The sequence below is a fragment of the Porites lutea genome, chromosome 3 (genome assembly GCF_958299795.1).
Source record: "Porites lutea chromosome 3, jaPorLute2.1, whole genome shotgun sequence".
Classification (NCBI taxonomy): domain Eukaryota; kingdom Metazoa; phylum Cnidaria; class Anthozoa; order Scleractinia; family Poritidae; genus Porites; species Porites lutea.
In genome coordinates, this window is record NC_133203.1 from 41,071,897 (window position 1) to 41,099,701 (window position 27,805).

At 39.7% G+C, this 27,805-nt stretch overlaps 3 protein-coding genes across 3 annotated transcripts in view; all 3 read right to left on the reverse strand.

Annotated features, from left to right (window-relative positions):
* The window catches only part of LOC140932302 (uncharacterized), a 118,461-nt gene extending 103,118 nt beyond the window's left edge, over positions 1–15,343 (reverse strand). The window contains exons 1-3 of the mRNA XM_073381923.1: positions 15,155–15,343; positions 14,548–14,946; positions 13,714–13,811 (exon numbers count right to left, since the gene is read on the reverse strand). Of these exons, the coding sequence (XP_073238024.1) occupies positions 13,714–13,811; positions 14,548–14,946; positions 15,155–15,227 (570 nt within the window). The 5' untranslated portion in view covers positions 15,228–15,343. The remainder of the gene's footprint in view (positions 1–13,713; positions 13,812–14,547; positions 14,947–15,154) is intronic.
* Positions 2,225–13,523, reverse strand: LOC140931140 (uncharacterized). The gene is made up of 5 exons (XM_073380888.1): positions 13,383–13,523; positions 11,424–11,522; positions 10,238–10,336; positions 9,623–9,721; positions 2,225–3,857 (listed from the first exon to the last, which is right to left on the reverse strand). Exons 1-5 carry the CDS (start codon positions 13,404–13,406, stop codon positions 2,289–2,291), a joined length of 1,890 nt encoding a protein of 629 aa, XP_073236989.1. The 5' UTR covers positions 13,407–13,523; the 3' UTR covers positions 2,225–2,288.
* Positions 15,344–15,733: 390 nt separating the features above from the next.
* LOC140932304 (D-inositol 3-phosphate glycosyltransferase-like) lies at positions 15,734–20,207 on the reverse strand. Its single transcript, XM_073381924.1, has 3 exons — positions 20,080–20,207; positions 17,589–17,657; positions 15,734–17,062 (listed from the first exon to the last, which is right to left on the reverse strand). The coding sequence occupies exons 2-3, from the start codon at positions 17,646–17,648 to the stop codon at positions 15,734–15,736; spliced, it is 1,389 nt and encodes a 462-aa protein (XP_073238025.1). The 5' UTR covers positions 17,649–17,657; positions 20,080–20,207.
* Positions 20,208–27,805: the final 7,598 nt, after the last annotated feature.

A 27,805-nucleotide genomic window follows, 5' to 3' on the forward strand; every position in this document is an offset into this window, starting at 1 on the left:
GCTGTAAATATCAGATTGCATGTAAAGGGATTTAATAAGTTAATATATATTGGAATCTTTAAATTAATAACGCTACTCCACGTCACGTTTTCTTGGCTTTTCAAACTATAAAGACCAGGCGCTTTGTATTAAAATAGAATTCTCGATACAGAGTTCAACTTTTTAAATATGTCTGCCAAACGGCTACACAAGTGTTGAAACAACAGTTTCTAAAAGCTTACCCCCCTCCCTTATTTGTATTAAAAAAAAAAAAAACCCTTTCTCATTGATTGTGAAAATTTTACCCCCCCCCCCCCCACTCTAAACACCGGCCCCCCCTTAGGCATAAATAACGAACAGTCCCTAATTCCCTTCCCCCTCCCTTTCGAACGCCTGCCACGCAGGCTACTTTATCCCCAGTGTGCATTTCAAACAGAAATCAGAGGTGTCTGCGCAAAAACTTTCTTCACAACGGCTTCAGCGATTATTTCCTATTTTGCACGAAAAGGGGAGCTTTTATTCACGAACAGCGATCAGATAGCAGACCGATTATGCGGACTTTCAAAAAAAGAACAAAAGAGTGTACACTATATGAATATTTAACCCATTCGCTCCTGGAGTTTTTGCCGAAAAACGCGTTTTGAAGCTAGTCGAGTGGTTTTCTGGTCGCTGTCGTGCTATAAAGAGCTAAAACTTACCACAAACCGGTTTACAGGTCGTACACTTCATGGCCTTCTGATCCAGATGCAAAATATCAGCTTGCGAAGTTCGGGCATGAGCAGAAAGCAAAATTTCGACATAGTTTCTGGGTTTAAAAGTGACACAGCAGTCTTGACTTTTACTTTTCGCTTTCTCTCCTACCCTCTTTTTTCGCTTTTCTTGCCTCATATTTTTTTTCTCTTGTTGGGCATTTAGTGGGCTTCATTTTGGTGGGAATAGTTTTTAGGAAAGCTTTTGGGATCTTAGGATTAGGTGAAAGGAAAGGTAGGTGGGCAATGGAACAAGATTTTCATCGAGATTTTCAGGTCAATGTTACATGGTTTTTTGCCTCTTTCTCCGGTATCCTTGACTGAATTGTGCTCATTCTGGTATGGATTGAAAGATCTCTTCACTCTGCACAAGTTAGCGGGCAAAGTTGTCCTTGACCGTTAAAACTGATGACGTCACAAAGGGTAGAAAGGACGTGGATCCGCACGGGCGATTACGGGCGGTTCAGGGGCGAATGGGTTAAAGAAAAAAAAATTCCGCAAAAGACAGACTTGGAATACACTGTCCAGTTTCTTGCAGGATGTTAAAAGTTAGTAAATTCACATCAGAACCACGGAAAAATAGATCACAGAGAAAGCTTGAATTGAAATACCAGGAAAATATCCTCAAAACAGAACCAAAAATCACTCCACAAACCCAATGCCATTTTTTCTTGCCCGACGGACCGAAAAATTGTACAGGAATGGCCTTGTGTGACATTGTAACATTTCAAACAGTTAAACAGAATTTGGAACACAGTCGATTTTTTTTCGGGAATAAAAAACTTGTATTCACGGTTCAAGATAAACGGCATTGTCGCAGTACTTCGTTTTTTCCTATTCATGTCCAACTTGGCAAAACAACAGATCTTTAGTAGAAATGTGCCAAATATAAAACAATTAATTGGATCAATGGGAGACATGGACCGTACGTCTGTTTTTTTCCTGTTCACGTCCACCACGTCCACGTTCACAAAAAAAAAAAAAACGATTGTGGCCTAGAAAGATATATTGTATTTTAATGGGAAAGCGTCGGCAAATGCCGTTCCTCATTTTAATAGCTCCGCAAAAAGATAGACTCCAACGATTGCATTGTTCGTTTATGACACATTTTACAACGCAATAAGAGTTTTTTCCTTCCATTCTTGTTGGTTGGACCAGAAATTCATAATTCAACGCACTCAAGTAACGTGCACTGTTCGTGGTATGGGTTTCCGGGGTGTTATAAATGTAATTCTTCGAAAACAAATTGGGATGTCCTGGAGCTTTTCTCTATTCCAGCCCCCTCCCCCCCCCCACCCCCTCACCCCCCCCACCCAACAACTAGAAGATGTTCACAAGCCATTTGTTTTTTAAATTCTTCTTATTTGTTTTAATGACATTGATTGCATCGATTATTACCTATTCCGAAAAAAAAAAAATGGAAAAAAAAATGTTACCCTCGACCCTCGACATGGTACCCTCGCCCTCGACATGGAACACTCGACCCTCGACCCTCGACAAAAGATAGACTCGCTTTTAGTGTAGCCAATTCAGAAATTAGATGGGCCGAATTGGTACCATCTAGAACTGTTTTGACTCTTTCTGTCCAAAACGGCCCAGCATGTTCCAAATCGGCCCTCGAGAAATTGGGGCCGATTTGGCCTTTGGGGTCGATTTGGCTCTTTTCATTTTACAGTGTGAACTTGTGTCGATCCGTAAAGAATCCTCTCTTTCTTGGTCTGAGGCTGCAAGTTCGAAGTCAACCTCTTTTTCTTTGGTTTTTTGCGAAGAAGCCATCTTCGACTGGAGATACTCCTCAATCTCCAGTTCTTCATTCAAGTGAGCTAACTCAGCAGCAGTCTTTCCATCGGTTGTGACGATATTAACGTCAGCTTCGAGATCAACAAGTTTTTTCACGATTTTTAGGTTACCATGGATCGTTGCCATGTGCAGGGGAGTGAACCCTTCAGCGTCCTGGGCGTTGACATTCGCCCCGGACTTAACCAAAAGATCGATTATCTCGGGTTCGTTGTTTTCTTTGCTTGCAAAGTGAAGAACGGTCACACCAGGTATTTCTTTAAACTTAAAGTCACACTCCTTAAGTATCTTGTCAAATGTGCCTTCTGGAGGATCCTTTCCCCATCCACTACGAAGAATAACTCCAAAATCTGCCACGTCAAGACTGCCTCCATTCGTTCGCTTCAGATATAAACCCAGTAAATGTTTCTTCACCAGGACATAGTGCCAAACTGCCCTACCTCTGTATTTCCCACGAACAAGGTTAATTCTTTCCGTGGAGATTTCCTTGTATCCAATACTTACATCAGCCTCGTTTTCAATCAAGAATTTGATGAGCTGTTCATGTTTGTTCATTACACCAAGGAAAAGAGGGGTTTTTCCTTTTTTATTCTGAAGGTTGACGTTGCTTCCCTTTTTAACCAGAAGCTTGGTAAGATAGAAAAATCCTTTGCTGACAGCCGTGTGCAGTGGTGAATCGCCATCAGCATCCTGAGTATTCACTAACGCGTTCTTTTCCAGAAATAATTTGACAAGGTTTTGGTTACCCTTCATCACTGCCAAGTGAAGTGGAGTACATGCATCAGCTCTGGCGATATTAGCATCAGCTCCATGATCCAAAAGCAAGTTCACTGCCATGAAGTTGTTCCAATGAGCAGATAAGATCAAAGGTGTAACTTTGTCATCGGTTCTTTGAGCATTAACGTTAGCACCAAGGTCGATAAGTGTCTCAATAAACTCACCAGAAGATGAAATACTCGCCCACAACAAAGGTGTGCGATTGCACAATTCAGGGGTGTTTATATCCAGGCCATCATTTAACACAAGCTCTACTGCCTTCTCCGCATCATTACCGCGTTTACACTGGTGCAGCACTGACAGTGTATTGACTTTATCCACTGTCTCTCGGTAAAATTTTTCAATTTTGTGATGACCAGGCCTTTTGGTTTCAAGATTTGCGAGAGTATCAGCTACTGCTGAAATTCCCATTGGTATTTCCAAATGACTGCTTAGCACGTGCGCCTCGAAAACAACGTCGTAATTTCCTTCAGCGACCGCCGCTGTGAGCATGTTAAATCCTGACCGAGTATCCACATGCAAGAATGCCTTCTCCGCAAGTGACTTTAAACTTAACTGAAATGAAGAAGTTAAGGCGAGTCAGTGTACTTAACACACCTGGAATCTGAATCTAAGTGAGGTGATAAAAATACAACAATTATAATTTTTCGCTTACCGAAATTCTGTAGTAGTAAATTAAAAGTTAAACATTTACAGAACACGACCGATGCTTGGAATACATCAACATCCATTGTTAGATTAATGATGTTTACAAAATTGTGACCATAACAAAGCATGTTGCAAAAAGTGAGAATAATAACTAATTACAAGTATTATTATAGAGCGCTTTTACTTGACCCGTGAAACAGTTAATAACAACTAGTGCAAAAAAGCTACAAACAAGACGCTATGGAGGGTACACTTCGGCGTCGTAGTTGTGAAAGTGATTAATTGTAAATGCGGAGGAATAGTAAGAAACGAAATATGATAAGAGTAAGAAGTTAATTTGTGAAATTATGGGATTTGTCAGGATATTCTGAAAAGAGCAACATCCAAGAGGCCTACTTGCCAAAAACTAGCATTTCGGGACAAATTGTCTCTGAGATGTTAGCCCAGTTATGCTCCGCTGATGACTCTATATAAATTCTTATAAATTTTCACTTGGGTCTAAACGTTTAGACCTAAGTCAAATATGTGGTTACTGGCGGTGAATAACAAGTCAAAACCTCAAAAAGGGCATAGCTGTCTCATGTACTGATTAAAGATATGTAAGGCATAGGTAAGGAGTCAATTACGTTGAGAATGGAATTGGCTAAAACTCAATGTTACAAGTTCGAATGTTTTGAAGATAATTATTCATTGTTTTGAAGATAATTATTGTTATGAAGATAATTATTAATTGTTTTGGAGATAATTATTCATATCTTACGACTTCCGCTAACTTGTGAACACAGAACTTGAAAATCGACCTTCGTCACGCTTGACTAAACACAGCACTCCAGCTCGTGGGAAAGACTCTAGAAAATACTAAACAGGCGAATTTTATTTCATATTTTATGATTTCAGTAACTGATACAAATCGGACTCATCCTGAAATGTAAACATACCGTAATTATTATTCATGAATAATCCAAAAACATAGAGAAAGTCACGCAACGCATAAAAGCAATTAAGCAATTTTACTATGTAACACTCAACAACGACAAAGCGTCTTTGTGCAGCATTTTGTAACTTTAAATTCATCATAAAACAGTTCGAAAGGAGCACTCACTCGTGAAATGTTTTTTAACCCTCGAAGTGAAATTTCGTGTCTCTGCACGGCCACATAATATCCTCTATTCATTCCTCGGGTAAATTAAAGACTAAACTCGAAGTGATCTCAAGATATCACGAAGAAGTCCGGTCTCATTTCGTGAAATAGCCGAAACAAGCCGAAAAGTCACGAACTTGCGCGCCCAATCTTGTCCCGAAACTAGTGCGTATTTTCATAACTATTTTTCAAATCCCGAACTACCTTGGGTTGCAGTAACGCAATCGGCTAATCCCTCAACTTAGAGTCTCCTCTGATCTGACGGGTCACACAAGTGAGTCGGTTCAAACGCCGGGAAAGCCAAAATAATAATTCTTTCTTCCTCGAAAAAGGTAAAGAATAATTCAAAGAAATCGAAGTGATCTCGAGATATCTCGAACTAATTCGGCTCTCACTTCGTTAGATAGCGGAATAAAATCGAAAACCTTCAGACTTTGGGTGCCCAATCTTGTCCCAAAAATGTCAACTTTGATACATTCCTGACCGTCGCGAATCCTTTACTTCGCGCTCCACCGAAGTAATAAACAAAAGAAGACAGTAGAATTATTGCATAATAGAGATCTCTCACATAACTCCAACTAGAGCCACTATAGTGCAAAACTCCACTAAATATGTAAAACTTACGCGGAGTGTTTTCCCTTGGGTAACTTTTCCTTTATTTGCGGCAGGCACGAATAGAACCATCAGATAAAAGACGTATTGTGTGACAAAAAGCATTTTATCTTCAGCCTTTACGCTTACAAATACTATCAACTGAAAAATTGAACAAAAGGAAATTGGCAGTTTAATAGTTCGCATGTTTAGTCCTCGCCGTCCTCGTCCTATTTTACTCAGTCATTTTTAAGCCTTGCCACATCTCCATCTACGCCATTTGGCCTCCTCCGAAGTCCGCTGTTGCTTCCTGGAGCACTTTTTCTTAGGTTTGTCCTGTTTTGGCTCAGGCGGTGCGGGGTTGGCTTCCCCTGGGAGATCAGCATTGGCATCGTTCCCTGAACTACACGTTTCTTCGTTCAGACATGCTGCCTGGCTAAATTTCCTGGATTTTCGCTCTTCCGGTGCCTTCTTTGCGTATTGCATCCCGTTATCCACAATAGTCTGTGGCATTGCGGTCTTGCTTGTACTAGTCGTGGCAGTCAGCTGTTTAGCTTTTTGGAGGTTTTGGGAAACAATTCGTGTAATCCTCTTTATTGATGATTCTCTTAGGGTAGAACGATAGTATGCCCTGATGCTTTCGTTCTTCATAGTAAAATTTCCAGCAGGTCAGTATTTTGTAAGGAGAGATTTTCCATGAATTCTTTGTTTGCATCGAGTGTCATATACAGCTTTCAAATATTCGCTTTGACTTCCAATTAGTCTGTGCTTTTCCTGTTTAAACAGCCGATAGCTGAACTTGCAATTTAATTCATATTGTAACACTTTGTACATAAACGCTGTTTTGCTGCCCTGGCTAGCTTTTTGTCTCAGTACTTTAACTTTCTAAAATAGCAACAGTAACAAAAGATTTCAGGTTAAAAATAGAATTTGTATTTAGTTTTCATTTAACTCTAAGTGATTTCTGTTTATATTTCTATTGTATTCTTTTGTCTTCAATGGTTGTAAAAAATCATATAAAAGTAAGTTAGTTTTTACTGATTTTACGATTACATCGCCGACTACATTTGTGAGCTACGTTACGCTACGTGGAAAAGAATAAACGCTGTTGGAACCAAGTTCAGTTTGCCTTTGCTGTACCAGTTAGTGGTTTGATCCCGAAACTTCAGAGAAGTGACGGCTCTTCCCCACAAGCGAGTTGCCATTTGAGTCTAGTTCTCCCCAGTTTTATCGTGAGTCAAACACCGAGTTCCCGTTGAGCCTTAAATTCGTTCCAAAGTGGAAAAACCTTCTGTCACAGTTTGATGATGTATGATGACCGATATTAATATATGGAAACACACGTGAGCAGTATGTCTCTGTAACAGGTAATTTGCAGATAAAGCAAAACAAAAATCTTCCCAAAAATTGAATTCTTTCGATCCTTCAGTCTTAAAAATAATATCTACGTATGTGAGATCCCGTTGAGTTTTTAAAAAAATGTCTGGGGGAGAGTTGGGGATTGTCGGCATCTTAAAGCGTTTTCAAAAACAAGTGCATTTTCCGTCTGCTTAAAGTATCTTTTGAAGCCCCGCCCAGGTCCTATTTTAATTCCTTCTGCGATCTTTGACTCCCTCGAAAAAAAAATCGCGCTGCACTGCCCCATAAATGCGGCAAGGCCGCGCAGGGATTACCAGAAAAAGAAAACAAAAAGCTTGCCTGTGCGTCGAAAAGATCACTTATTGTGACTCATTAGCATATGGTGTTATGTGAAAGATCTCTAATATTGCGTAGTATTCTACTATCCATTTCACGGGGTAAGTAAAATCACTCTTGTAGAAATACGTGAGCTAATACAGCGCCTTTTGTGGATGCGAAATAAAGATAAAAAACAGGGAAAAAGAAATAGGAGTGTTCACGTAACATGTTTAAGTTGTCTGTTAACTGAAATTAAATCGTAATCCTATATAATGGGAAGTGATTCCTTGATCTTTACTGAAGAGTGATAAAAAATACGCGAACAAGTGAAATATTTTCAACACGAGAAGAGAAATTTCGTATCTCCAAGCGACCATGTAATTTTCTTTTTATTATAAAAAATCCTCCCAATACAACGAATACTCTTCTCCGTTGGGCGTTTGCTTGGGTTTGACATGTCTGTCAGTTTGCCGCCGCGAAGGTTGAAATGTAAGGTCGAATTTAGCCACAAAGTGTTTATAATGGCTTGAGGGTATTCCAAGGCATTTGGAAGCATACAGTTTTTCAATTTCCTCGTCTTTTAGGCTATGTGATGTCCTAGGCTTGTTTCCCAATCCTTTGGCTTTTGGTTCCTTTTGTTTTACTTTGAGAGTAGCCATTGTTGTAGTTTTAAACACATAACGTCAGTAAAAAATATGAAGCCATAGTTCAGATATCTCTGGATGCTTGAAAGTAATCCTCTCAGACATGTGGGTTCCTATTAGTCGGAGCCATCTTTTTTTAGAACGCCAATTGACAATGAATTTGCTTATGAAGAGATGGTGAATCAAGCAAGTCAGAGTTTGATGTCTGAAAGAAATTATTCTGAATAACTCGACCTCGTACATAGTCTTCCACTTAGTATTCGGATTTTCTTTTTCTTCTACGAATCCAGCTCCTCATTTGTGATCTCGACAAACCTGCTTGTCTCCATTTTATAATAAACTCAAAACTTACAAAACTTCGACTCGCGAATTCGAAAGGACTAACGCAAAAACTCTGAAAAGGCCAAACGACGGAAAACCACAAGTGCTTGACAGCACGCGAAAATACCGTGAGCTGATTAATCAAAAGTGATATCACACATTTGTGGATATAAATGATATCACCACTGGCGAGATAGCGCATTTATCGCCTGCTACCACTCGGTATGACACTGAATTTTATATAATAAAGTTAGTCATCAAACTTTATATATGGTCACAATTCTGTGAACTGGCGGTGGATACTGATATATCCAAAACAAGTCGTGTTCTTTAAATGTTTAACTTAACCTTTAATTTCAGAATCAAACTAATTACTTGAATGTGTCTCGCTATTTTTCTTTTTACTTTGTAAAGCATGATCATGACATAACCAAATAAATCAAAGGGTGCCTAAGGCTAACTTGTGGATTATTAATTACTGTATTTTAGAAATGAAAGCTGATAATGAACCTGCAATAGAGTACTAAAGTGTGACGTCATAAAAATGAAATTTCTGAAATTATGGGATTGGTCCGGATATTCTGAAAGAACAATGTCCAAGAGGCCTACTTGCCAAAAATGAGCATTTGGGGGCAAATTGTCTCTGAGATCGTAGCCCAGTTATGCTTACAAAACTCCATACAAACCCTTCTAAATTTTTTTTGGGTCGACCCAAAAAAAAATTAGAAGGGTTTGTATGGAGTTTTCTGAGTATAACTGGGCTACGATCTCAGAGACAATTTGCCCCCAAATGCTCATTTTTGGCAAGTAGGCCTCTTGGACATTGTTCTTTCAGAATATCCGGACCAATCCCATAATTTCAGAAATTTCATTTTTATGACGTCATCACTTTAGTACTCTATTAGTCTACCGGTATATTTTAAGTCTGTAAAAATGGAAAATATGTTTTTCGATAAAAAAAAAAAAAGAAAGAGAGAAAGAAAGAAAGAAAGAAAAAGAGAAAAATCAAGTTTCCGACGGTGGGAGTCGGACCCCGGACTTTCTTTTTTCTCACGAGGGGGAGAAGTTGAACTAGAATACCAAACTATGAGTACATGAACGGCGAACTACAATACACAAAAAGGAAAAGGCATCAAAAACGAATTAATCAAGCAGCGATATGTCAGCTTAGAATGATTCACCTCATTAAAATCCCGCCCTTTCATACTTGAGTCTGTGACAGCTGTCAATAAGTTGAAACCGTGAAAACAATAATTTGCTGCTATTCTTAGAACCGCAGCAAATAACAAATATCTTACCGGTTGTTGGTAACTTGGCCTCGCATTACTATTCATGAGCAACTGCACTATGGAGTTATGATTGTGGCGTTCCGCTTTTTGCAGAGGGGTACGTTGAAACTAGAAGAAGCAGTGCAAATTGTACTTGTTATCTGGTTATTAATGTATTATTCAAAACACGCAAGAGAAAAAAGGACGAGCGTCATTAAACAACTAACACAGGCAACTTAATTAATATTAAAAATAAGACCAGTTCAATAGTTTTCCCGATGTGAAGCCAGATTACCATTAAAAATGTTTCACTCTTGTGAAAATTAATCGCCAAACACACTTTGGGCTTAAATTTTTTTTTTTTCTTTTCTTTCACTTTTTTATATAACTTTGATGCATTAAAAGAGAAGAGATATAACTAGAATTTCAGTGAGATGTGGCGCAGCGTTACAAAATGCGTTTTAACCAAACCTGAGTTGTTATAAAAGGGCACTTTCACATTATACTGGGCTAAACAGAGCTAATATGTGTGACCTCAATTAATAAATCCCAAATCTTGCTCTCCTAGCTTACAACAACACAATTTATTAAAAAACCAGCCTATTTATTCAAGGCCACAAACGTTTAAGCATCGACTGAACTCACCCTGTCTTCAGAATTGACGTTTGCACCGTGTTCTAACAACAGTTTGACAACAGATTCCTGTCCATACCAACAGGCGAGATGAAGAGGAGTCAAAGAAAACTAACGAAAAGATAAACAGAGCAGGTTAAGAAGGTTAAAATTGGGAACTACCAAAATTATTGGTCATTATTATTCATTCAAAATATTTCCCCGATTCTGATTGGCTAAAAACACACGCATAATTCACCATAACCAGCTACTGATGACCAAATTTGGAAGAGTTTTGCGTTTAATGAACCGATGACGTCAAAAGTGCAGCCTTCTTGCAGGTTAATGCACCGTTAACCGAGAAGACCTGGGGACGAGGTTGAGTTGTTTTAGTTGTGAAAACAAGAAATGGCGGACATTTCACTCGTTTCAAGAGTAAGAACTGGGCGAAATTATAGCTAAAAACATGGCAAGAACAGCAAGAATACAACTCGAACGGCGACGTCTGCCGCGTGAAGAATATTTGCGGACCTGAACAACTCTAAACATGCACTATCGAAGATGAATTTAACATCGATGGAGGTAAGCATGTCTTAGCTTAGTTTTTAAACTAGGAACTATTTTGAATGAATAATAAGACAATGATTGAATTCGGCTTTCGTATCATATGAAGAATTATGGAGATCTACGGCCTCGACGGATAACACCCTCCTCCATCTCCATAATTCTTCATAAGATACTCAGTCTCATTCATTAATTGTTAATTATTGGACTTAGTTTTACAGAGTAAGCTTAAAGCTATTTTACACCCTTTTAACAGTCGAACCTCCGCCAACGGCCACCTCTTTACAACGGTCACCTCTTAACAATGGCCACTTTCATATGTCCCCAAGGTGGCCGTTGTAAAGAGGTTAAACTGTATTTGATCCTTTTAGAGGTCAACCGCAGCTCTGATAAATCAACTTTGAAACTGAAATTTACAGTCTACAGGGCCAAAAACGCTAAAATTTCCTGACGAATTAAAAGTGAGTTTCCTAAAGAAAAAGTTTAAGAACTCGGCTCGATTCACTCCAATATCATGCGAAGCAAGAGCGAGGTGTCGAGGTGGGATCAGAAAAATAATCGTACATGAAACATGTACAGGCTTGCAATAAGCAAGGTCAGGTCCATATTACCCTTTTAAGTTTTTTAACCGGATAAAAAAAAACTTAAGTAAAACCTGATCTCTTTGATCCACATCTTCACCATCTTCAAGAAGCATTTTAACCGTCTCGCATTGTCCACTAATAGTAGCCTTGTGTAGCGAACCTCTTGACGCCTATTTTTAATCAGAAGGTGAATAACATATCCATCAGTCTACACACCTTGTACTTATTTTATTGATTACATTAATTTGTTATAACAGATCTGACAGGCCTCTTCTAGGCCTAACTTGTGTCACAAACAAACAAACAAACTTGAATTCGAGAAAAATAGGTATTGTTTTTTATGGTTCTCGTTCATCGTACCATCGTATGCCTTGTGTCTGTGTCCTGAGCTCGCAGTAATTGACCCCCGCTGTTGCGGTGTCCCCGCCTGTATTTCTGTGTACTCATGTACGCCATATTGTAGTTAAACTTTTGTAGTGTGACTTATCTTATTGTTTTGTAAACTTAATAAATTGTAATGACAAAAACGGTCAACGTAAAGTAATAAACAATTATTGGATGAGGTTTTTGTGATATCTGGAATAATCAAGGTCGAAGTAAGTGTTATCAGCCGAGCCGAAGGCCAGGCTGATAACACTTACCGAGACCTTGATTATTTAGGATATCACAAAAACCGAATCTATAAATTGTTTTATTAAACATTGTTTTGAAGAAAATAACGACAAACACACCGTAGCAAGCTAAGGAGCCGAAATGATATTGTTATTGGAAATCATGTACTGCGCGCCCAACCTACAGATTAGCCAGTTATCTGCTAGCAGATAACTAGCTAATCTGCAGGTTGCCCTGATTTCCAAAATTAGCTGTAGGCTCTTAGCCAATGAGAAGACAGATAATGAGTACAATGTATAATAATAAACAATTATCGGATGAGGTTTTTGTGATATCCGGAATAATCAAGGTCGAGGTAAGTATTATCAGCCGAGACGAAGGTCGAGGCTGATAACACTTAACTACAGTCTAATAATTTCGTTCACTGCCACGATCATTTCTTCATTTTCATTTCATTTCCGCAGTTCATATATGATTTAATTTCATATATCATTAACACTCATTTCTTTCACGGGAACATATGAAGCCACAATTGACCTGCTCCCAACGTCAGTGACTTCATAGCTCAGTTGGTAGAGCATTGCACCGGTAATCGCAAGGTCACGGGTTCAAACCCCGTTGAAGTCCCGATTTTTTTTTTCAGGCTTCTTTACGCAATTGCATAAATTGCGTTCATTTTCATTTCATTTCCGCAGTTCATATATGATTTATTTCATATATCATTAACAGTCTAATAATTGTTTTATTATACTTTGTTTTAAAGAAAAAAAAGACTAATACATCGTCGCAAGGAACCTGAATTGATATTCTTATTAGAAATCGTGCATTGCACGCGCAACCTGCAGATTAGTCAGTTATCTGGAGATAACTAACTAATCTGTAAGTTGCGCTGATTTCCAAAATTAGCTGTAGGCCAATTAGAAGACAGATAGTGAGTACAATGCATAATAATGGAATTTACGCGGGAAGTTCAACATTTCTGTAAAGCCGAGGTTTATAAATTCGAGGGCGCAGCACACGGATTGAGCGTGGACACAAATTTCTAGTTCAAATGTCACCTTGAACGATATGGCCACTGTTTCAAATTTTCGTGGGCGAACCTACAGAGTTGCCAATCCTCATATCCCGACTTTTACCCAGCCTCATGTAGCCAGCATAAATACTGGAGACACTAATAACACATCAATCCTGTGAGAAGTCCCCTCATGTCGTCCTACTGTAACAGGGGCTCGCCATTGTATACAGTAAAATGACAATGTTGCCACTAATAATTAAGCTTGTGCTCTGATTTATGACAAAGTCGTTAATAATATGGAATTTCTTCATCTTTCATCGATTAAAGTTTTCATATTTGTTTTCCTCTGATTAAATGGACAACATGCGCACACTACAATATATATATATACCATTCAACTTACTTTTGCTTTCTCAGCTCTCTCCATATGGGTCAGAACCTGCTTCTTACCCTAGGATGATTAAACAAATTTGTTATTCATTCATAACATTTCGCCGTTTTTGAGCGGCTTTAATCTTCTGACTAACTCTTCATAACCAGCTGGCGCTGATCAAATTTAGAAAGATCCAAGCAATATACCTCAATGTCAAATCACGGGCGGCACTAAAAAAATAGCATAAGATTTCGAGAATTCGACAATCCTCGAAAACTGAAAAGAGACTTAGAGTATTCAAAACAAGGGTTTTCCGATTTACTTGACCTCAGTTGCTATTAAACAATTAAAAAGATCCTACCTTAAGAACATCTGAGCTTGTGTCGATCCGTAAAGAATCCTCTCTTTCTTGATCTGATTCAGTTGACGGTGAAAAGCCACTGCTGCTTGTTAACACTGCTAACACACAATGAGATAAAGCTAGTTATCCCGTTCGTCAGAACGCATCCTAATCTTGGTGTTCCTGTGGTAAAAAGCCACACATTTTCGAGGTATCGCGGGCGACTGCCGATTAGCCGCCCCTACCGTTTTTATCAGCGGCATCTTGGCCGGGAAACTAGACTCCTAGACTAATGATTACCTTTAGTCTACCGTACTTTCGTCACGTATTTTCAATCTTTCAGGTAATAAGTGCAAGCTGTTTCAAAATTGTAATCACATGTAATCTCAGAAGCATCAGCCTCATTCTCACTCAAATGCTATACCCTCAATTATAAAACAGTCTACAACGGCCACCAAACCCTGTCTCTTTTCACCCTGGCCAAGTTGTTCGAAGGCTGATTAGCGCCGGTTAACCCGGGGTTAAATTTTAATCCGAGTTTCCTTTTCTTTCGTTCAAAAGCATTTCGTCGCATAATTTTTGCTATTCATTTTAGCGTATCCAATCATCAAATTGTAGACGAAAAGAATAAGAATGAACTCGTTTTTTAAGCTTTTACATCCGAGTTCAAATTTCGCACTAAGCCTGGGTTATCCTAGCCCAGCTTTGAACAATCCTGTCCTGGATGGATCTTAAACAGGAAGTTCAGTGAAGAATGTGCCCCTGTCAATTTTGACCCACTGTAAGTAAATGGTACTGATCAATTTGTTGTAGATAAATCTGTAACTTAAACTGTAAGAGAACTCTCAAACTTACATGACTTTTCCATTAGGATCTTCCTGCAATTCCGGTAGTTTTCATCTTCAATTGTTGTCTTTAACCTGACAGTCTCCAAGTTCAGCTTCTCCTTTATGTCACTGGTCACAAGATATTTCTCAGCAATCTCATTTAGGTAACCTGACTGATAGTCATTCCACAAATGCTCAAGGCTCTCTAGGGTGGGGCATCGAAATTTCATTTCCAGAGAGCCCACACCAACAGATTCCAAGGCCAAGTTGTACGTCTTTTCTATATGTTTGATCAGAGCAGACACTTCATCAGCTGTTGCAACCTTGCGATGCTTCATGAACACTTGTATGTGATGTGATAGAATGTCATGGACTGTTTCTTCCTGTTCATTACTCAAGTCCTGGTAACTGTGCTTGATAACGATGTCTGGAAGTAAAAACAACACCGCTGAGGAACGTATTATCGAAATTCCGGTAGAATCCCATTCGGGTCTAATAAAACGCTAAAATTCGGAGGAAAAAGATCAAACAGTACTGAAACATCTCTATCAAAAAAGCACCTCTGTGAAATCTAACAAATCACCCCACCCTTCAGAGTCATGCGTGTGAGCAGTAGAGAGAAAAAAATTTCATACCTGGGTCACAGGAAGATCCTGAAAGTTTACCCTTACGGCTATTTTGAGACGGAGAGTCTGTATTTGTGGACATTTTTGTTTGATTTCCTGATGCAGCATCAACTTTCTTTTCAAAGTTACTACCAGGGGACGTTTCGGAAACAAGCCGATCGTCATCAGTAGGGGCGTCTGTTCTTCGTTTTTTGTTTTCTTTCGAGGATCCTGTGAAAACAAACTTTTGTTATGACGGCAATTTTATTAAACTTATTACACCAGGATGATGTTTAATGAAAAAATAGGCTTTTAAGATACACATCAAAACAAGAATAACTTTTTGTAGGAAATTCTTGAGAAATATAGACGAAATAATTAGCTATAAAATTGTTGTCGCTAATGTTGAATGCACATAGTGTTCTGAACAGCTTATTCCAACGTGCTCTACTTCTCATTTGAAACATTCAGCGATAACTATTGAGCTCAACAAAGGGTAGTACATGTACCTCAATTACCCAAAGGACTTTTCGCCGACCTGCGTCCAAGACCTGGAGAGTCTATTAAGACAAGTATAGACCATCCTGTACCACGATAAGGTACAACGAACTAAATTATCTTACCCTTATTACATGTACTAAAAATGTCTAAACATAAGCCAGTATCTAGTTGAATCATACCATGGATCATTTTCCACGTCCTCTCAACAAGGGCGTCACATTGCTTTCTCCAACTGTACATCTCTCCATAGGATGCTTTCAGAGTTTTGATCTCTCTAAGCCGCATTCCATGTCTGACACGAACAGCTTCAATTGATTTTGCCCACTCTGCAGGATCATCTGAATACATGATGCATGAATAACCATGCGGAATATTTTCTAATGCTTTGGCAAATCCTGACCTACTGCCCACAAGAATGGGGAGGCCTGCAGATAAGGCTTCAAGTGCGACAAGACCAAATCCCTCTGATTTTGATGGCATGATGGCAAGATCAACTTCGCACAGTAAATCCTTTAGACTATCCCTGTTTTCTATAAATGTTCTAACAATAAGCTGTTCTTTAGCAATACCACATTGCAAAAGTCTTTCTTTAAACTCTTCTTGCTTTTCCTTTTCTTTAGGGGCACCAACAAAGATCAGTTGATAAGGTTTCTTTTCTAACCGTGGGTCAGTAAATGCTTTAGCAGCGATGCTGTATCCTTTAAGCTCAAAATCTTCCTTATCGCCACGACCAAAAATTAACACTTTAAAATCTGCATTGTTATTGGCATCTTGTTCCAGATCCCCAAATTCCCTTTCAAAAAGTCCTGGAGTGAATGAAAGCACATCCATTTCCTTTTTGTAGCGTTGTAAATATGAAGAGTAAAATTCTGTCAGTCGGGGTCCAACAGGCATGACAAGATCAGCACGCTTACAAAGGTCAACTTCAACTTGATGTTTTCGTTCACCTTTAGAAGTAGGATTAGTGTAGTCTTTGAATTTTCCAAGGTCTTCTGGGGCAATATGTACAACTTGTACCCACTTACAATTCTTAAATTCCGCACAATATCGTATTCCTTGGACTTGCCGGCCAAGTTTCGTACCATGCCCAATGATGACATCGACGCTGAGGTCTCTAGGTGGGGATGTTAACCAGTCAAGGGGATCATACCCTGTTTGTTCCTTTGCTTCAACAATGGTAATTCCATAGCTTCCAGCTTCTTTTTTCTCATCATCTTTACAAACTCCCTCGGGAACTAATAATGTCACTTCCACTTTGGGATGTTTTGAAAGGTAAATTGCAAGTTCTCTATTTAATGTTGACAAACCACCTTCTGAGGAATTCCACTCACTTCCCAGAAGGGTAACTTTTAGTACTGACCTGGCAGAAAAACCATCACTTTGACCTGGTTCTACTTGTGAAGTGCTTGAGGTGGTGATCTGAGGATAATTATCAGCCTGCAAAAGACAGATTAAATCCCCATCAAAAGCCAACCAAGCCCAAATTTTATTACTTTCATATAATTTGTTGTTTGCAGACAAGTTTCACTGCACCGTATTATGCCTGTCGAATGGTTTATCCAGTAATGATGATTCTCAGTTTCTTAGGCTCTCTTGGAATCATGACCGTCTCAAAGTCTTAAATTTAGACACAATGGTTTCAAATATCTTGTAGTCGTGAACCTAGCTTACGTGTATATGAACTATCCTATGTCTAACAAAATCCTAGCTACCCCATGGTCGAACATGATGACCAGCCAGATCAAATTAAGTCTCCTATTTACCACCCATGCCCCTATTATGCCTATTCTGAGTCTAGGCTCTAGTTCAAACATTAGAACAAAAGAAATGCTGTGTTTTTTGATTGTCTAAGTTTAAAGGGAAAAAACTATTAAGTAAAGATTTCTTTCTAAATCTTGTTTGGTTACTAAATATATGGTATAAAAAGAAGAATAATTGACAGCTTTTGAGAGGCTTAACGTACTGTGTCGCTACTTGATTTCTGTTTTTCAAATTTCAATTCTTGATCAGAAGAGGCTGCCATGAGGGATGACTGAAAACAAAAAACAAACAACATTAACTTTATTAACTAATAAGAAATTGTGACTGAGTATCCTCAACAGAAAAAGGCTCTCGTGTAAAAGATATTAAAGACAACCTTAAAGTAAGCCCTGTTTTGATATTTTGGTGGCTCAGCTTATAAATAAAGCTTGACATAAATTGACTAGATTTTGGGTTGCTCCAATAAAGAGTTCTGTTGATGCATTTGTGGCTGGGCTAAGCTTGTAGTCAATAGCTCTTTGGTATCAGCATGCTGTCATGGACAGGAATAGTGAATGGTCATTTGTTCAAATGGTTACTGGGTTAGAACTAAAAAAACAAGAGGCTGTGAAGATGAATAAAATATGAAATAAATAATTTCAAATGTCTGCAGTAAGATTTTAAATAAATATACAGTGATAATTTTGTCATGTCACTGTTACTGGTATGTTAGGTCATCAACTAGAAAATTATTTAAAAGGAAGTGACAGCTTTTTAAATGTAAATGGTTGACGTTTTGGATGAAATGGTATTCCACTTCACCACAAGTAAAAGAACCCGCTAGTGGTTACTGGTAATGTAAAGAGGGATATTTAATAGTGGGTTCTGTTAAATAAATTGTAAAGTCAGATGGGGCTTTTATCCAAAACAATAATCATTAGTATTTTCTTACATATTTAAAAAATGTTGTCACTCAGTCAATGTATTCCCATCTATGCTTTCTGGTTCTACCAACATTTGAAAACGGAGCAAACTTTGCCTTAAATGTGTACTTTTTAATGCGGCTGCGTGTATGTCATGATGTCACTTCCTTGGGATTATAAGCAAATCTAGTAAAGGAGCTCAGATCAAAGTGTAGATCACTTTGTTCATGGCTACAAAATGACTACGTGTACCTGTACGTGCCATTTCTACAAAACAATGCAGCTACAAAGGGGGGAGGGGAAGGGGGTGAACTATGTCCACTTACAAAACAAATAAAGGAAGGAAGATTTTCAGAACATAATTTATTTCAAATTATAGGAAAAAAACAGAACAATATTACAATAAAAATTAAAAAATTTGGAGACTCTTCCTGGAGGCTCTTCCTGGTGGACACTCTCATAAGCAAACCGCTTGACTTTTACTAAGCCAAAACCAGTCGCTTTCACAAAACCTTGTCTCAATTCCAAAACAAACGCTGTATGTTTACATTCCCATGCCTTTAGCAGCCCCAGACAGTTTTTTTGGATTTATTGAAGTTAGTTATTAGCTTTGTTTTAGGTTCCTTTAGGTGGACATCTGAAATGAAATCTCATTTACCTCTAAATCTGGTATCTCAATACATCGAATCACTGCTATTCACAGTGAATTTATGAATTTATTTTTCAGTGTCTGTTCTTCTTTCTTTTTTTTTCACAAACACATCCGGTTAAACTTCAACAGCCACAAGAGATAGCACAGTGCTTGCACCCTGAGTGTGTCTGCTTATGAGAGCTTCCATATTTATACCTCCAAACTTCTGCTCCACAATTTCACTGTTTTTTGTTTTTTTGGTGTTTTGTAATTTAACTTATCAATAAATTTTTATCATTTATGTTTTTTTATTTGAAATAACTTTCATATAAAAAAGAAACAACACTTTTTCAGTGGGCATTACTTTTTTTAAAAAAACATAGACAGGGCACAAAGAAAGTCAGTTTTACAGCCTGCCATTCAGGTGTAAGCATGTACTTAAGCCCACAAGTCATTTCAACTATCCCCAAAACCCTTTTTGATTAGCAGGATTGATTACAATTATCCTTCTGTAATTTGAATTTCTCCAAAAAACAGCACTTGCCCATTGGGCAAGTTAAGAACAGAATTCACTAGCCCGATAGCAAAATCCACTGGCCTGGGATATTGGACATGATTTTCTTTGCACACTGATAGATATCATATGTATTTATTCTGGCAGTTCCCGGCCCTCCCCCTGACTCAATCTCATCAACCAAGGCATGTGATACTACAATCGACATCCATATTACAGAAGAAATGTAGCCCTGTTTTCTCCATTTCGTGAACAGAAGGGCGAAACAACTTGTTTTGAAAGGCTTAATAACTATTTTGTTAAATAGACTAAATACAGTTGATCTAAGTCCCTTCCGACTACTACAGCCCCTGGTTTAATAGAATGCCAGCTATTAAAGGCGGAAGTCGAAGATTGCATTGGAAGAGAAGCTCTGTGATCTTGTTATTGACGTCAAAACGAAGTGTTGCGTTTTTTTTTTTATCATTTGGTAGTCAGCATATAATAACATTCGCCTTTGACAGTTAGACCGGAAACAAGAGCGAATGTTGTTAAATACATCACATCCAGGCCCTGGCATCCAAGCCGAATCGTTTAGCGGCTTCCGAGAACCAAAAGTGCAATAGTATCTCCTTCTTCAGGTAATTTTCCTATGAGGAATACTTACATTTCAGCTATCAGCTACTCCACTGCGACTTCCTTTCGGTTTTCATCTCCTTTAGTTTCTGAAATCAATAATCAGCTGGTGGATAGCAACACCCTCGCCTTAGCGGTAGACGCCATTTTTATTTGAGCCCCAGCGTATAGAACAGTGGCGAGGAATCTGGGAACAAATGTCTGTCGATGACAGAAAGACAGTGACAGGAAAACTTAAAAAAAGGACAGTGCCGACAAATCCGTACAAAGTGAGCTCTCAGCAGTTCACGGACACATGTTTTATTGATATAAAGACTAAAGGAAAGTAAGCGGCAAAAAGGTACACGTGGGAACAACGACTGCACAGTCTGCAGAGTAAACCGCCAAGGTGGTGAAACTTGTAAATTGTTTTGCGTGACTAGTGTGACATTCTAGAAGCCAGTTTGTCAACTGAGTTTGCCTTGTTTTAGGATCTTGTGTAAGCGTTTCTAAAGCGGTATATTTCGTAATCTTTCTATACGGAAATTAGACTATTTGGGAAAGTGCTAGAATTTTATTGTGCAAGCCTCGTTTTTAATGTCACGCAATAATACGGCACAAAATAGTAAATTGGAAACCGTCTCAAGGAAGAAGCCAAGAAAATGAAATGTTACAAGCTGATATATAAAGAATTTGTCCAAGTCTCAGGTCTATGTGGCTCACAGTTTCCGAGTCATTTGCCGAAACATTTCACGCACCATTGTAGAGCTTTGTATGGAGACGCCAATAAAATCATTTGTGAACAGTTTTGGTGCAAAAATATGGCCGCCGGAAATCAACGAAAACATCTGGAGTTCACTTCTTCCATAAAAGCTCTTTCTTTCCACTCGCGAGCTAGCTTACGTGGGCATAAACACATCTTCTAACACTAAAAATGGTTAAACTGCTGAAAATCACGAGGAGAGTCTTTCTTTCAACGAGTTATCATTCGTGTTGTGTCGATCACGCACTTAGCCTCCCCGCAGACGTCCTTTGGGGTTCGTTCGTCACGCATTCATTTCTTCCCCATGAATGCTTGACGAACGAACCCCAAGGACGTTTGCGGGGAGGCTATCACGCAATGTGAAAACTCGGAAATTCAGATTGCTGGATTTTCTAAATGATAGATGCTATGGGACTGGAAACTTGTACAAGGATTCATTTTTTGTTTATCTTCAACCTTGTGTGAATGAGAATTCGTAAAATCTAGCTATTTTGACTTTACAATTTGATGACGTCACCGTGAAAACCATACATCATACATGTTATGCTACTTGGTACTAGTTTTGTTGTTTTTGTTTGTTGGTACTTTTTTGTTTTGTATGCAATTGAATCGTATTATTCCATAGAAATCCATCATATTTGAAAAGGGTACACACGTACATAATTGTCACGAGGAAGATAGTACAACTGAACGCATATAACCAACGTCCATCAAACGGGATTGACGATACGAGTTTGTGACACGGGACAGAAAAGTGTTCGTATTAACCGGGGTAATATTAGAAAGCACTCATGAGCTTTTCGTCGGAACTAACGAAACTGTCCGTTATATACGGGTGTCGTTATTAAGCGGGTGTCCGTAGAGCGGGGTTCCACTGAAAACAAATAAGTCGCCCCATGTAACGGAATCGAAGACAGTCTTGGGTTCTGGATTCCACGCCGTGGATTCCGGATTCCAGTTATTCAATTCCAGATCTTATAGTTGAACTTGGATTCCGGATTCCAATCGTTAGTGGGATTTCGGATTCCTACCGCTGTATTCCGGATTCCAAGGCCCAGGATTCCGGATTCCACTAGCAAAAATTTCCAAGATTCCGGAATGCGGATGCCCTTACATGGGGCGAAATAAGACTGTCGGGGCAAACATGAGGTTAAGGCTAAGAAGTCACATAACCAAATTTTTACCACAGATCGACCCCAGTTGTTCAAAAGCTGGATTACAGTCTTCGACACTAATTTTCCTGCTAACTTGCCCTCTGGGCAACTATGTCGCTAGTTTTACTTGCCGAGTGTATTTTTTGGTTGCCCCCAAAAAATCACCACCTCGCTTTGCTCGCAGTTTCATTAAATTTTCAATACTTGTGCCTTCTAACTTTAATGCCTAGCATAAATCCCAAGCGAGAGGTCATACGGTACCAAAAACACTTGAAGTGAGTTTTACTTTTAGCATGGGCCTGAATGGTAGTACGCCTAAAGGCACCGTTTCCAATGACCAGGGACCTAGATTTGTCAGAAATTTCGGGAAAAGAACAGCAAATTTCGCACTTCATGGTGTTCTTTTCTTCATCGTGTACAAGCCAAGGAAAGTCGCGCTCCCATGACGTTTGGTATTTTCGATCTCGTTTGCTTTTCCCAGCGAAGACTTCTGGTTGAGATTCAACTTTTCTCTTGTCTCCTGGTTCCTTAAGCTTTGTAGAATTTAACTGTTGTGTTGCTTGGATGTCCTCACATTTAGTGACTGTGACCAGTGACTTCCGCGTAAAACAAAAAACGAAATAAACTCATGGTTGCTCATTAGGCCGCCATCTTTGTTTGTTTGGAAGTTCGTGGCAAGTACGTGAGAGGACTGGGTACAAACTTACCCATGAATACTTGCTCGTGAAGAAAAACATGGCGGAAAACGAAGTACTCAATGTATCGGCGTAAGGACCCGTCACTGTACTTGTTTTTCATTCTCCTTCTATGTTCACCTGACTATTCTTGTCCCAGCGGCTCGAGTGTTATCCTTAACCACTTGCCCAAACGGGCAACCTGTGCAGCTTACACACTTGCCCAACGCATAATTCTACTTGCCCCGGGCAAGTGGGCAAGCGTTAGTGTCGAACACTGTCAGGATAGTGCTCTCCGCCGGATAAACATTAGGGAAACCTATTGCGATGTCCATTAGATAGAGATTTATCCGGTGGATAGCGCTATCCACCTTTTGAACAACTGGGACCAGGTTTCTAGTACTTTGGGGCGTGGCAGGCTAATCGTTTCGTGAGAAGTTCGAGCAAGCTGCAGGGGGGGGGGGGGGGGGGGAATAGGGGTATGCATGCAAATCCGCCGATCCGTGGTATTTTTAGGCCCGATCCGTCTATCCGACTTAATTTTTGTTCAAATCCGAATCCGTGTTACTTTAAAATTTTTTCGTGGTATATAGAAAGTAGCGTTGTAGCATGAAAAAATGAATTACTTCACATAGTTGTTCAGTAATCGCAACAGATGCGGGACTTCATGTTTAAGACGTTTTCGTTACAGCTTCAAAACATTAAGCATTAGGGACAGAGCTTATAATGTTTCTTCCAATAATACAGATTTGACCAATCAAATAGTCTGCAACTTGCAAAATGAAAGTAGCTGGTATTACGTAAAAGATTTTTCAATAAATTTACTTACTGACATCACTTTGGACGTGCTTCTAGTAGAGCCGCAAAATTCGGAAGAGGCAGAACTCAACTTCATGGTAATTTGCATCCTCGGAGACCCAGGGGCAGATAGTGGGGGCGAGGGAAAGTCCAAACGGGCGGGAAAATATGGCACGAAGAAAGTAAAGAACGGCGATAAGAGCCCCTGGGGACAATGTCTTACCAGACCAGTTCCAAACGGTCGCCGCCGTTCTGCCCTCTGATTGGGTAGAAAAACACAAAAGTTTTCTGGCACCAATCAGAAGTCAGTTGGTAAGACATTGTCCCCAGGGGCTCTTCTCGCCGTTTTTTACTTTCATATTTTTCCGCCCGTTTGGACTTTCCCTCACCCCCACTTTCTGCCCCTGGGTCTCCGAGGATGGGTAATTTGCTTACCAATAAGTATTTAAAAGTAAAAACTTGCAAGAGGTGACAGGCAGCACATCTTCACCGGTGTGAAACCTTTAAAAACCTTTTTCATATTGAGCAGAACTCTTTCAGGGATCTTACAGTTTAGAATTTGAACCATGATATAGCCAACCTCGTTCCCAGGGTTCTCTCCTACCCGCCCAACGGAGCGAGAAAGAGAGAGACCCTGGAAAACGCTGGTCACGTGTCTCCCAGAATCTGGGAGATTACAAACAAACGATTTGGGGGAGAGGCAGGTAAGTGTGAGATTTGTCTCTACAGAGCGTAGACAGGTCAGTGCAGCCGTGAAACTGTGTACCTGACCTGATCTTGATCGCCGAAAATAATGCACATAGTCCTTTGACAGCGAAAGCGTAACTTTCTGCAGAATATCTGGATGTTAGTCGCATGTTCATCAGCGATGCTTTCATTTGGCACATGCAACGGAAATCGCGAAGGATTCACCGTTTGTGTAGTCAAAAAAAATTTAGGTATCCTGGTCTGCCTGGTAGTAGTCATGATTCATACCGAAACGCACTAAATTTGAATTGCCGTATCTATGTTGTGGAGGCCACTTTAGAAAACAAATGTACAGTATCTGTATGTGTTTTCAAGACCACTATTACGCAGGTTATGTTGTCTGTTTTGTCTCTGTTTATACTATTTCCTGTTGTCTTCCACGTCGCATTGGTATATAATTATTTTTATCTTTGATCTATTTACCACTATTCTATTGCCGCATCATGACAAAGGTTATAGCTTTCCGTCACTAGATCTAAAATATTACTTTGATCGTAAATGTATTAACTGGATTCCTTGCTCTCAATGTAACTGCCATGTTTTGTCCCAGGGGTTTGTCACGCCGAACCGCAAAGACCGCAAATGGTGTAGGATTTTTTGGCCCGATTACTAACCGCTGTCAGACAAACATTGAAAATATTAATATAGAAGTTCAACATAAAGGGATTTTACCTTCAAAAAATTAACTCGCTTAAGTATAACTCAAGATGGTAGATTTTTAGCGATTGGAGTCATCGGTTAAACCGGTGACAACGCGAGTTTTTGATTCCTTCTCTGGTAATTCACTTATTTATCTGACAGTTCTGTTTAGTTAGAAATTTCCCTTAGTTTCAGTTATAGTTGTAGTAGGGTTAGCAAATCTATCTTGCTGTTGCGATCACTGCATGAACGTTACGAATAAACCAGACAAAAACAATGTGAGACAAAGGACTCCTCCCTAAGAATTAATTTTGTTCCGGAGCCACGTGACCAGCGTTTTCCAGGGTCTCTCTCTCTCTCGCTCGCTCCGTAGGGCGGGTAGGAGAGAACCCTGGGAACGAGGTTGCTTCTATATAGCGCACCAAGATACGGCTCGGTACAGTTTACGTTCAGCAAGGGAAAATTGTGTATGTTGAGCAGAACCTTTAAAATGTACAACAAACAATTTGTTCAGTTGGCGCGTATTCCTGTTGAATTTGTAGCCGTTTATGAGATTTGTCTACTCAAAAATATAATAATCTTTCCATAGCTGCTGCTATCTTAGGGTATCTGCTTTTAACATCTCCGTAACGTTTAGGTTTACGCGATCTCAGAGAACTCATGGGCTATTGACTCAGAGCCCATTCGGCTTATTGCACCGAAAACTTCACGATATCGAGACGCGAGTTTTGCCGTGTTTGCTCTCAACCAAGATGGCGACAGAAACCGTGAAAAGGTTTATTAAGTTAACGATCAAGACAAGCAAACTAGCTGAAATAGCTTCGAAGAACATAATTTATATCATGTATAAACCAAATATAAAACTTACCGAGCGTGCTCGCGTAGCTTCACCACACTTCCCCACTGACTGGAATCGACACAGCATCGAAACTTATTTTTTTTGAATAAAGTCATCGCGTTTGGCACCTTCGTGGTAGAAAAAGGCGTGTCGCCTTTTCTCGAGTGGGGAAATTTTCACGCGCGCTCGCGTTTCGCACGCTTTACTATCCCTGAGGAAAAATGGGGGACTACTCGTAGTCTATTAACATTACCGCCATTACCTGAACCATGTGTCACCATGCAGGAACCATGCACAAGGTTGCCTGACGTTCCGTCACGCTGTCTATACTAGAATACATGAATATGCGTCGGGTCACGAGAAAGTCTCTTCCGGAAACCTCGGAAGTGGAACGTTCGCCGACAAAACACCAGCACATTGACCAAGGCCGACCGAAAATTGATGATCCGATCCACAATCCGAACTTCTAGACTGACAGAATCCGGAAACTGGGCCAAAACTTTCAGCTGACCCGCGATCCACGGTATTTTTCAAATCCGCGAGTCCGCTCGATTTATCGCCAAAATCCACAATCCGTGAGCTTTTTAAGGCCAAATCCGCCGATCCGCGGACCTATTCACCACCCTCCTGCAGGAAACGAGGTTTTGCAGCAATTATCTTGAATTAATGAGTGTCCAGGATGCCCTGACAAAATTGAATTTTAAAACAGGGAAGTGAACAGCAAAAGGGAAGGAGACTGGAGCCGTTTTTCGAGTGCCACCCGCCCCTTTTTGCTCCTTCACGCAACTTACCTAACAGACATAAGGGAGAAAGGGGAATTCCATCCCATAGTTCATACCCATCCCAAAAAAGGAAACGAATTTTCCCTAAATTTCAATCATCATCGTCACATCATCCTCATGTCCATAATAATAATCATCATCATCCTTGTCGTCATATCCAATAATCATCATTAGTAGTAGTAGTACTGATTGGTAGTCGTAGTCGTAGCACCATCAGTAGCAGTAGCAGTATTAGTAGTAAGTTACATGTATTAGAGATGTCATTGTGGCATATTTATTTCTCTCAAAATGGTCAACATAAGGGTACAAATTGTTTGAATTAAGCATCGACAAGTTCAACCTGCATGGACTATTTTCATTAACACTTCAGTTTAACTGTACCAGGGATCTACCCTTTTCATGCTTGTTTTAGACTGGTTTATTGTTCGAAATTACCCCAAAATTGGATATTGTTGTACATGAAGATTATGAAAGTAACAAAACTGCGGCTGAATATATTCGAAAAGCTGCGTACAACTAAGTCTATCCCCGTCGATATAGTTGGTTGCGCCATTGAAATTCACCAGGTTTTCTCCTGGGATTTTACAAATTTGCTTTTTAATTTCCTGACAAAACGACTTGTCTCAGTTCTTACCGTTGACAAAATACTTTATCAGAGTGCCTTGCCCTATCGTGCGAACCCAGTTGTATTTCTTGTTTTCGGGCAGCGAGCAGCGACAACCAAAATATCTAGGGCTAGGCTATACCCGGTGTGCGACAAGCGCAGACTGTAGACTTGCAGACGGGCAAGTAAGCATTGTTCTACAATGCTCTAGCCCTAACTGTAACCCTTAAGGTGAGGGTTAGGGCTAGGATTTGAGCATTATAGGACAATGTTTACTTGCCAGTCTGCAAGTTTGCACTCTGCGTTTGTCGCACACCTGGCTATACCGGATAGCTTTTGGTGTCGACACGAAAAGCTATCCGGTATTGTATGAACAGCAACGTATTGGGAAAAGAGCAAGTCGTTCGAGTTGAGAATTGTGCCGAAGTGGTTGGCTGAGAGGTTTAATTTACTGCACTCTCTATTAAAAACTTCCAGACCTCGTTGTCCCTTTTTCACTTTCGCTACGGTCCACATACCTGTTCTCACAGCACCAAAAACTGATACTTCGCCCAGTTAAAGTAACTCACCGAAATCACCGTTCTTATGTATGAACAGAAGCTCTATGATCCGTGTGCCTGTGCAAGAGCTATTCGGCATAGTGTGAACATATCGTCAGGGTGTTTGCAGGCAAGGCCTGGCTTTGAATGCCTAATTTTTAATTTTGCCCTTGAGACGAATCTGGCGACCCCAGAATCTTGCCACCCAAATAACAAGTAGGACTCCTGGATAAAATGTAA